General features: G+C 32.3%; 1 protein-coding gene across 1 annotated transcript; it reads left to right on the top strand.

The window, feature by feature from the left end:
- The first annotated feature begins 7,307 nt into the window (after nucleotides 1-7,307).
- On the top strand, nucleotides 7,308-10,872 carry LOC133301743 (GDT1-like protein 4). Its single transcript, XM_061501438.1, has 9 exons — nucleotides 7,308-7,710; nucleotides 7,787-7,852; nucleotides 8,012-8,125; nucleotides 8,487-8,585; nucleotides 8,767-8,839; nucleotides 9,522-9,607; nucleotides 10,078-10,161; nucleotides 10,237-10,296; nucleotides 10,452-10,872. The coding sequence occupies exons 1-9, from the start codon at nucleotides 7,615-7,617 to the stop codon at nucleotides 10,638-10,640; spliced, it is 867 nt and encodes a 288-aa protein (XP_061357422.1). The 5' UTR covers nucleotides 7,308-7,614; the 3' UTR covers nucleotides 10,641-10,872.
- The last annotated feature ends 337 nt before the right edge of the window (nucleotides 10,873-11,209 follow it).

The following is an 11,209-nucleotide window of genomic DNA, read 5'->3' as shown; positions in this document are numbered from 1 at the left end:
ACCCAGCCCATTTACACCCCTAGTCACCACTATCGCCGCAACCACTGCCGTCATTACCACCACCATTATGTCATCATCACCACGCTACCGCAACCACCACCATATCACCGGCCACCGCTACTATTGTCACCATCACCACTATCACTACCACCGTGTCACTAACATCATCTCCACCACTACTATCTCCATCACCGCTACCGTCACCACTATCACTACCACCATGCCATCATCATCACCACTATCATCGTTGTCACCACTACCACCACACCATATGAGAAGGAAAATGATGATCCGGAAAAAAAATTATGTTTAATAACAATGATTTTTTATTCAATTATTTGTTCTGTTATTAAACGCAATTTTTATTCTCGGAATAAAAATAAAACATGTTATCAAATACATTTTTACTCTCTTTGAAATTATTCCAAGTCACAAAAATAAAAAAATAATTTTTCTTTTTTCAGAAACAATGCCAAAGTACAAAATGCTTGTCATGCATATTCTCTATGTCTTGGGGGAATTAGTCTTCAACTATGAGTCGAGAAATACTTTGACCTATACTAAGAAAAATCAATTTATGACCCGTGAGGCGATAATCACTTAATTATAAAAATTACTAATAAAATATTTATTGATTTTTTAAAAAGATTTTATTATTAGATAAAATCTGACTATCCGTTTATTTGAGTTGATATGGATAATCATGGCCGGTATAATTACTTACTTATAAAGGTTAATAATTAAATATGTATTGAATTTAAAAAAAAATATTACTAGATAAAATCTTATGTTAATTCTACTAATTAATATGAACTAATTTTTTATTAGTGCAATCAGTATAAAATTTTGATTTAATCAATGTACTACGTACCCAGGTTTTATATATGTTCTTCTCTATTCCCCTCTACTCCCATTTTTGTTTTTATATTATCATTTTATTTTATTTTATTGGTGTGGGTATGGTTGAAATTGTTTCCTTTTTAATATTGAATTTTTTTAATAAGAAAATAGGGCATTGGTTGATTAGGGTTGATATTGATAATCATGTGGTGATTGGACATTGGCGCACAAAGGAAAAAAAAAAATACAGGACGAATGGATAATCAAATTGGGAAACATTGGGAAGGAAAAACAAAAACAAAAGAAGTTCATGGAAAACGGCCTGGCCTGCTGCTTTTGCGTGTAGTTGATACGCAAGAAAAAACGCCGATATTATTAATACACAAAATAACAAAATAAAAGGAAATAAAAACAATTAAAGCTATGTAAAAAAAAAAAATTGAACAAAAGGGAAAAACTAATCTCATATTGTGGGAGAGTAACTCACTTTTCTATACATTATCGATTTTAATGTAATATATTGATTATTTTTTATAAGTGAGTGGGCCTTAGTTATGATTGTATTTGTATCTATGAGCCTCACTCATGTTACATAAGATAAACAAACTTGGTACACACACAAAATGAAAGTGAGTCACACATTTTTTTTTTTTTCTCCTTTTACATGTAGGTCTCACTTATAATTTTATTTTTACAATATAAAATAATAATTTTCCTACAAAATAAGATAAATATAACCCATTAATAAAAGGAAAAAATGTTTCTACAGTTAATGCAGATAAGTTATCTGCATTTATTCCCAAAACGACGTCGTTTTGATATTGAAATCTTAAAAAAAATAAATATAAATACTATTATAATTCTGAAATGAATTAAAATTACAAAAATACCATGATTTTTGCCCCAAAACGACGTCGTATTAGACTTACTGCAGATAACTTATTTGCAGTAACTACAAAAAAATGACCCTTAATAAAATCCATAAACATATAATTTTTCCTTGTTTGATGAAATCAACTACTTGTAATAACTTTGGCAGAATAGTTTCTCCAACTGCAGGAGATTATTCTCCTGTTTTGCACAGACATCAAAAACTTCTCCTCCCTTTTTTTTCTTTTTTTTTTAAGTGGCCCCCACTCTATTCACCTCCTATAACGGGGAGTTTGGTTCAAGTTATTAAAAAAAAAAATTCTATGCATCTGATTGTGGTCTTTTGGGATCACTATGTTTGGTTCAAGATGTTGTATAATTTTGCCCATCGAATATATTTCCCTAGCTTTTGAAAAATAGGAAGCAAATGAGATAGAGAGCACTATTTAGAAGACCATTTCTAAGATAGTATTTTGTAGTTAGATGGGTAAATGTAAAGATACATTTCATTGAAAAGACAAAAAAGACACTCTTAGAAATTTTTTAATATTATTAACCAATTTTTATAAAGTATGATAAAGGGTTATTTTAGTATTTTTAACTCATTTTTCTATCAATATTTTACCTTCAACCAAATATATACTCAGAAAATTTAACCCAAATTCCCCAATAATATTTTGACGTACCAAACAACTTTTTTTAAACTTTCCTAAAAAAATAATTTTCCCACCATATTTCTATTAATTATATTTTTCTGGTAAAAATTTTTTTCTCTTGAACCAAACGCCCCCTAATAGGAGAATTTGATTTCCGAATAACTTTGAATTGAACCCATTATATTTGAAAATATCAAATTTTGAGATCTAACTGAATCATTATTGAGCAACAATTCTTAAGTATTACCTTTAAGTGTCTATTTGACATCTCTTATTTTAGCTTCTTCTTTTCCTCACGAGGAGAAGCTTAAAGCCTCTTTGACACTTCTTCTTTTAAATTAAAAGTTACTTTTAAGTTAAGGCTAAAAAAACAGGAAATCTGAGTTCGATTCTTATTAAATACATGAGGAGTTTTAATTGTGATTAAGCCCCAACTTAGATTAGTTTCATACCCGGCTCAAAAAATTGAAACTTGTGAGATATTCGAGAGCTAACTCGCCTCAAAAAGGTAATTAGGGTTGATATACAAAAAAAAAGCAAAAAAATGTTTCATGATTACACAAAATTTTAGTTTAAAAGCTCAAATTAAAAAAAAAATTGATACAATTTAAAAAAACTTCCTCTTAGGAATTTTTAACTTTTTCTTTATTATTTAAATTATATATTTTATTATAAGAATTTTGTAAAAACTTATTTGACATAACTTTTGTTTATATGGAGATGAGAAACTAAAAAAAAAAAAAAAAACCACTAAAATAGGCACAAATTATTGAGTGGTGTGTATCTAAGGAGTATGGAGCAGTGATAAAAAAATTCAAACCGAACTGGCCGGTTCGGTTAAGTTTGGCTTGGATTTGGTCTAAATGCTAATGTCTAGTTCAGGATTGGTTTAAGTGTGCAGGTCTAATTAGGGTTGTGCATAGGTCAGGTCGGGTTAGGTTTTGAGTCGACTCGACCCAACTTAGTTTTTGTAGGTCAGGTATTTTGACCTGATCCGCTTTAATTTGATTCTAGTCAGGTCAGACTTGGTTTGGATTTTTTTGAACTAGTTCAGAACCGGGTCGGATCTGACTTGACTTAGTTTCTGAAGTGGGTCTGACTTGGTTTCTGAAGTAGGTCAAATCTGACCTGACTCGTTTTTGACTTGGTTTCGTCACAAAATTTCGTCAAAATTTCTACGTTGCAAACAACAAAAATTTCCTCACAAAATTATTTTTCGTCGGAATACTTTTTGTCGAAAAGCGACGAAATTATTTCTCTTATTAAAATTTTTACAAAAAAAAATTTTCTATCGAAATTTAGTTTCCGTCAAAAGTTTTGACGAAAATGATTTCCTCCATCAAATGTTTTAAACGAAAAAAGTATTCAATCAAAAATTTTGACGAAAAATTTTTCGTTCAAAATTTCGATGGGAATGTGTTCTGACGAAAATTTCGACGAAATTTAGATTCTCTAAAGAATTTTTGACAGAATATTTTTTCCGTCCAAATTTTTTATCGAAATATTTTTTGTCAAAAAATTTTACGAAATTTTTTGACAGATATGTGTTCCGTTGAAAATTTTGAAGGAAATATTTTTTATCAAAAAACGACGAAAATATTTAGTCAAAAATTTTCGATGGAAATATTTTTCGCTAAAAATTTCAACGAAATTTTTTTTTTTTGTCAAAAAAATTAACGAAAATGTTTCCGTCGAAAACTTTCGCCGAAATTTGAATTCGATAAAGAATTTTGATGAAATTTTTTTTGTCAAAAAATCTATGGAAATGTGTTTCGTCGAAATTTTTGATGAATATGTTTTTTTGTGAAATATTTTGACAAAATTTAGATTCGGTAAAAAAATTTGACACACAAATTTTTCTGTCAAATTTTTTTACAAAAATGTTTTTAGTCACAAATTTTGATGAAAATCTTTTTCGTCAAAACGTTTTGCAAAAAATTTTGATGGAAATATTTTTCGTAAAAAAATTTGACGTAATTGTTTTACGTTCAAACTTTTCTTTTAATGTAATTGTGATTTTCTTTTTCTTTTTTTTCACATAATGGGTATGGGTCAAGTTTTGGGTCAATGAGTTATTATTAAAACAAGTCAAGTTTAAAATTGACCCAAATAAAAGTGAGTCAGTATTTAAACCAGTTCAAAAAAATAAGTATTTATGAGTCAGGTCAAGGTCAGATCAAGGACAGGGCAAGTGAATCAGTTTTTTTTCACACCTCTAGGTCTAATCATGATCTTCAAGTTTAGCATGTGCATAGGTCTGTTATAGGTGTGAAGGTCTGTTGCAAGTCTAATATCGATCTAAATCTAGTTTGTGCATAGCTTGCTAGGACCTAAATCTGGTTTTTGCACTCCTACTTGGCTACTTCAATACATTTGTTTCTGGCTTTTACACATTTTTTAGGGAAAAAAATTTAATTTATTGTAATTTAAATAAAAAAATATAAATTTATTGTTATTTTCAAAATATCTACATATGTATTGCAGTGTGTCATATTCTCACTGGGCGTCACAGATCACGCCCTATGGAGGCATCACTTCCATGTGGGTTACGTCTAAATGGAGCGTGATCAGTGATACCCAATTTGAGCATGATACATGCAATATTGATGCCCGCTTGGGGCATGAATGATGCACATATATTTATTTAAATTCTTATCATCTACACACTCTTCACAACTCTTCTCCACCATCAATTCTTACTTTTACATACACAATTATTAGTTTATTCATAGCCTTTTTTTTGTTGTTATTCCATTTAAAAATGAATTCACATTCTGATTCTGTTCGTATTGTGTTATATTACAATGGTAGAAAGGTGAGAGGCCAACGAGGAGTATTTTTTGAAGGTGAAAAAAGGCCAACACATATTAAGCACAACTCAACAATTATGAATTGCATGTGGGGTGATGTCGAAGCATGGGTCTTAGGTGGAGTGTCACTTGTCTCCTTACTGTCAAGGCTATCTGAGTCTAGGCCCAACTCCGAGCATAGTGCGTGAACATGCTCCTACGTCCATTGCGACATGTCCGGACTAAGACACTCCCCTTGCGTATACGACACGTCCCCCTGCCATTGCCATCGAATGAAACACCGGCTCTTGTGACTCCATATACGAATGTTGGGACTCCGACTGGCTAGGCCCACCTGGCTGCTGAGATGGCTCATAAGTCACTACAAAATTCCTAAATCACTATAAAAATTTTACGTCACTTGATATTTCTAGGTCACTAACAGTTTTCTAAGTTACTAATAAATTGGTAAATCACTAACATTTTCCTAATCTATTATTGTAATTTAAACTTTTAGAAAGCAGGTATTAAAAACTTACTTTTCGGACAGAGTTTCGCTTACCAATTTTCCACGGAAGGGAGAGCAATAACCTATTAGGGAGAAGTTAGAGTGAAGTTAGAGAGAGTAAAATGGTAAAAGTGAAAATATTTGAGATATTCATAGATTGAGTGGATCACGCCTGGTTTGGTCATGACCCACCAGGACGCCTCATTTGGGCGTGACACACTGCAATACACACATAAATATTTTGAAAACAGTAATAAATTCATATTTTTTATTTAAATTACAATAAAAAAAATTTTCTTCAATTTTTCGGTCTAACTTGGGTTTACATATGTCATTATGTTCAAAATCGATTATAAACGATAAACCGATTTTGAAATATGAATCAATTTCGAAAATTAATTCAGATTAAATAAAGGAGTTCTATTTTCTTATATTATTGGAAATAAGTATTTTTTATTATAGATACAAAATATAGTGGAACCCATTATCCATTAAAAAATGGTGATACAATTTTTGACGTAAGAAAAGCATGAGATAAATAAAATGAGAGAATGATTTCTCTAAAATAAAACAGTTCAATTTTTAAATTCAATTAGTTTAAGAGAAAAACTATTCTCATACGCTACATGAGATAAGTTTTTTCTCGTATGATAATAGTTTTTCCTCTTACATACCATTTGATAATTGTGTTATCTTTTTTTTATTTTTTCAGGTGATGAAACTTACAAGTTTATCTCTATAATATGAAATAATTTATCTTCTTTCACATGAGATTAATAAAACCCTTAATTTAAACCTAAACAATTCGGTTCAGAAAAAGAAAAAAATAATCAATTTTAGTCGAATCATGTCTAAGCCTACAATTGATGAGGATTGTTTTACCACCACCCACCACCCATCATCAATCAATCTCTTTCTAATTGTGATTTAATCTGACCGACAGATGATATTTTAAAAAACTTAGGAGGCAATTTTTTCTTTTAAAAACTAATATAACCAATCTCTGATTTAATCTGACCGACAGATGATATTTTAGAAAACTTAGGAGGCAATTTTTTCTTTTAAAAACTAATATAACCAATCTCATCTTTTTTTCTTATTGTATAAAAGATAAAATTATATTATATATATATATATATATATATATAAAAGTATACAGGTCTTTATTTTTTTTTTCTCTTTACACGATCTTACATATTTTTATATAGAAAATATATTTCTGTAATTACTGCAGATAAATTATCTATATTTACTTTCAAAATGACTGATTGAAAAATTAAAAATATAAAAACTATAATAACTCAGAAATAAATCAAAATTACAAAAATATCATAATTTTCTTCCCAAAACAAAGTTGTATTAAACTTATTGCAGATAATTTTATATGTAGGAGATAATTTTATTCGGTATAACGTTGAAAAACACCAAACCCTTTAATTATTTACTTTATCAAAATTTCAAAGACTGACCAAACGATGGTAGCTTCAGTTAGTGCTAGCTTCAGTTAGTGCAGAAAAGATATGAGCGTTGAGAGTATATATTTGATCCCAAGGGTTGTTAAAATATAATAATTAAAAACCAGCCTGACCTATAAGCATGGACGCGCATTGAATTTTTAGGTGCATTGTTTGAAGGTGGGGTTCATCAGAACCTGAGACAGAGATAGCGCGATATGAGGCTCTTGTATCGTTAGCTGCAAAAACTCGCAATGCCAGAATCAAAAGAGATAAAATGCGTAACGGAGTGAAAGCAGCGTATCGAGATCTTGCATCACAGGAAGATCTCTTCATCATACGCAATCATAATTCAGATCCCAATCAAAGCGTGTCCAGATCTCCCTAACTGAGATCTTTATTTTCTTCCACTTTCCCGAGAAATTTGTTTTTTTTTTTTTTCATTTTCTCTCCATTACTTCTTCTTCCCTCGCAATTGTAACTGCCGCTGATTCACAATGGCTCTGCGCTTCAACAATCGAAGAACCGTTTTCGCTTTTCGCATATTCCTTCTCCTCTCCTTGTTCTTCAACTTGTCGTCGACCTTTGCTCAGGTTAGTTCCCTCTCCTTCGCTCTCTTTGTTTACATGCATGAATCGCGGCCATAAATTGTTTGATTTATATGTTTAGGATTCTCTGGTTCAGAACTTGAAGGAAGATTCCGATGGATCTGTGGATCTCGGTCGCCGCGGGAAAGTGAGCATCGTTCGCTACTCTTTCTTTCTGTTATAATTCTTTTTCGTTTTGTTTTATTCGGTTGGATTCGATTGGATTGTTGAGAAAACTGAATCAAATGCGAAGGAAGATCTCGTAGAAACTGGAAATGAATGTTTGTGAGTCACTTTCTGTGAACAGATTGCATTGAATGATTTAGAAAATGATTCGTTCCTTTCTCTTGGCTTGGACTCCCCTGGTCTTGGACTCTTTGATGCTCTTTTTGCTAGTCTATCAATGATCATGGTCAGTGAGGTTAGTTTCACAACACTTCCCTGCGCTCACATTCATCGCTAAATTTTAACTATCTATTTATAGCTAGTGTGTTGTCAAGCATTTTCACTTGATCCAAGTAATGAGAGAGGAAACTGAAATTGATTGAATGAGCAAACGTGCTTGATACAAAGCTAATGTGTGGCTTATATAGACTACAGAAAGCAACCAATTAGTAACTAACTGTTAACCCTTGCAAACTAATCCAACTAATACTAACCAAACTAACTATACTGTAAATAGTAGGAGCAATCGAGTTGTTAAGAATGCTTTTGTTGCTTTATTATGTTACCTCTCTTCTATTTTTTGTTATGCCTTTTAACTGGAAATTTTTTTATGCTAGATTGGGGATGAAACATTTATAATAGCAGCTCTTATGGCTATGCGTCACCCTAAGTCAACTGTCTTGTCCGGTGCACTCGCTGCCTTGGTTGTAATGACAGTAAGTGCAACATTATTTGTGCTTTAGCCTTAACGTTCCTGCTTTGTTGTTTTCATTGTGGAATGTTTTTTGCATGGTGTTGTGCTAGACTGGTTTCAGCAACTATAGAGCACAACTTCTTTGTGCTAAAACTCTTATTATCAATGTTATCAGGATTAAAGTTAATGTGCGTTTCAATTAGGTACTTTCTACGGGACTAGGCAGGATTGTGCCAAATTTGATTTCAAGGAAGCATACAAATAGTGCTGCTACAGGTAAATTTTCTGGCTTTGATACTTATCACTTTGCAGATTTGATATTATAATTTGTGAAATTCACAGTAAAAGGAGGGTGTAAAAAATAGTTATTTTTTTGTTTTGAGTTGAAATGATCTGAGTCCACACCCTGCACCTGTTATAGAAGCTACTATAATCAGTATTGTTCAGATGTTTTATGGATGTGACAATGTGCGCTTGGCAGATGCTGTTTAATTCCATTTACTCTTCCATGTTTCCATATTAGTTGATTGTGTCTGTTTCATTCCATTTGTGCCTAGCCTTTGGTGTTCGATCTGATTCTTGATTGTGTCAACTATAAAGAATTATTATTGGTTTAGCTTCATTTGCTGTCTATTTGGGTTAAGTCACCTAGTATGGTTGTGTCTTTGCTTGGATAAAGTTCATGAGAATTCTTGTTAGCAATACAAAGCCAGAAGCTATAAATGTTATTAGCATGCACATTAAAATTTGTTTGTGGTTTTATAGTCAGAATTATGTGCTACTCAACCAATTATGAGCAATTTGTTTTTGGATTGGCATTTATGCCTCAGTGTTTTGCTTGTCACCAAATTTCCATTTATTTACTTGTGTTCATGGATGGGTTTTACACTTTTACTTTCGTTAAGCTCAATTTTGGTGTAAGATGAAGCTAAGCCTATCCCTTTTTTGTCATATACAGTTCTTTATGCTTTCTTTGGATTACGATTGCTGTACATTGCTTGGAGATCAGATTCCAAAACTTCACAGAAGAAAGAAATGGAAGAAGTATGTTTCTATTGACTCTTTATAGCATAATACTTATCACAATTCAATTATGTGCATCTGTAGCTTTGTACTTATACAAGGATGCAGATGTATTGCTTAAAGTGCCTGTATTCTGGATGGCACACTTTATTCATTAGAAATAATCATTGTAATTACTGTATTATTTTATCGTAGTTTGAAATTGAATATACTGATGAGTGATGATGACCTCTATGAATGTTAAAATATGCTAAGAGCTAGAACCTTGACATAGCTGCAAGTTTCTATGCTGCTGCTTTTTTTTTTTTTTTTTTTTTTGTAGTTCCCCTCCCCCATTATTCCACCTGGTCACTTTGCCATGTGGAGGGGAGCTCTTACCTGTAAATATGCTGCAGCTTGCATGGGTCCATTGTTGATGTAGTTCAGTTGAATAAATAAATAAAAACCAATGGGGTCAAATTTGTTGCTAAGAATTTGCTCTTGTTAACTAGGTTGAAGAAAAACTTGAAGGTGGACAAGGGAAAACTTCATATCGGCGCTTCTTTTCAAGATTTTGTACGCCAATATTTTTGGAGGCAAGTACAACTTTTGCATTGTATATGACTGAAAGATAATAACCACATCTGTAATAATATCTTCTTTTTATGCAGTCTTTTATTTTAACATTTCTTGCTGAGTGGGGTGATCGTAGCCAGATTGCGACAATTGCAGTAAGAAACTTGATTCCCCCCTCCCCCAAGATCTGTGTATTTTCTGCTTTCATGATTGATATTATGTCTTCAATGATTGATTTTTGTCGGCAGCATTTTTTTCTGTATTTGTCATATACCTTCGATTTTTCATGGTCTCTAATTTCATTCTGCAGCTGGCGACACACAAGAATGCACTGGGAGTAGCGGTTGGGGCCACTATAGGACACACCATCTGTACTTCACTGGCAGTGGTGGGAGGAAGCATGCTGGCATCTAGGATTTCCCAACGCACAGTAGCCACAGTTGGTGGCTTGCTCTTCCTCGGCTTTTCCTTGTCTTCATACTTCTACCCTCCTCTATGATTAATATAAGCGCGAATCAATCTGATTCGTAATGGCTCGTGGTCTTTCTACCTTTCTTTTTTCACTTGATTGTCCGTCCTTATTATAGAATTTGTTGTACTTACTCCCTAGGAAAGCTCGATACTAACTGAAAAATGAGATTTTGAATCCCATTCTTTTTTGTAAAATATTTTGCGTTTTCCTCTCTTCCTATTTGCACGTAGACACCCTTTGTTATTTATCATTATTTTCGAAAGGCAAAAGTATAATCCTCCTTTTCATGGCTCATTGTCAATTTGCCCATTTGTGTGTTGATAAACTTTAAGCTTGAGTTTTATGCCACCCTCCAAATTTTGTATTTTGTATTTTGATTATCGGGTTCGGCTAATGGTGTATTGCTTGTATTTGTGGTGCTGTCAATGATTGGTAACCCACTAGTATATAGGAAATAAAGTGCTAACGGTATCTCTGGGTACATTTTCAAGTGTAAAAAGTTATCCATATGCTAGCTTGACGCCTTGACCTATTGTCAAGTAGAATAAGTGACGGCATACTTTCAATTTAGATTAAAAGAAAGAGAGAGAGAAAAA

The sequence above is a fragment of the Gastrolobium bilobum genome, unplaced genomic scaffold, assembly GCF_033153095.1.
Source record: "Gastrolobium bilobum isolate Gb01-03AN ecotype WA unplaced genomic scaffold, APGP_CSIRO_Gbil_v1 utg17158, whole genome shotgun sequence".
Lineage (NCBI taxonomy): Eukaryota > Viridiplantae > Streptophyta > Magnoliopsida > Fabales > Fabaceae > Gastrolobium > Gastrolobium bilobum.
Note: the sequence above shows the minus strand (reverse complement) of the source record. Positions and strands in the feature narration are given on the sequence as shown.

Excerpts from the sequence above, each read along its gene's own strand:
- LOC133301743 (XM_061501438.1), top strand. The coding sequence starts at position 7,615 with ATGGCTCTGCGCTTCAACAATCGAAGAACCGTTTTCGCTTTTCGCATA. Across the intron at positions 8,840-9,521 it reads TACAAATAGTGCTGCTACAG|TTCTTTATGCTTTCTTTGGA; the intron begins GTAAATTTTCTG and ends TGTCATATACAG. Across the intron at positions 9,608-10,077 it reads AGAAGAAAGAAATGGAAGAA|GTTGAAGAAAAACTTGAAGG; the intron begins GTATGTTTCTAT and ends CTTGTTAACTAG.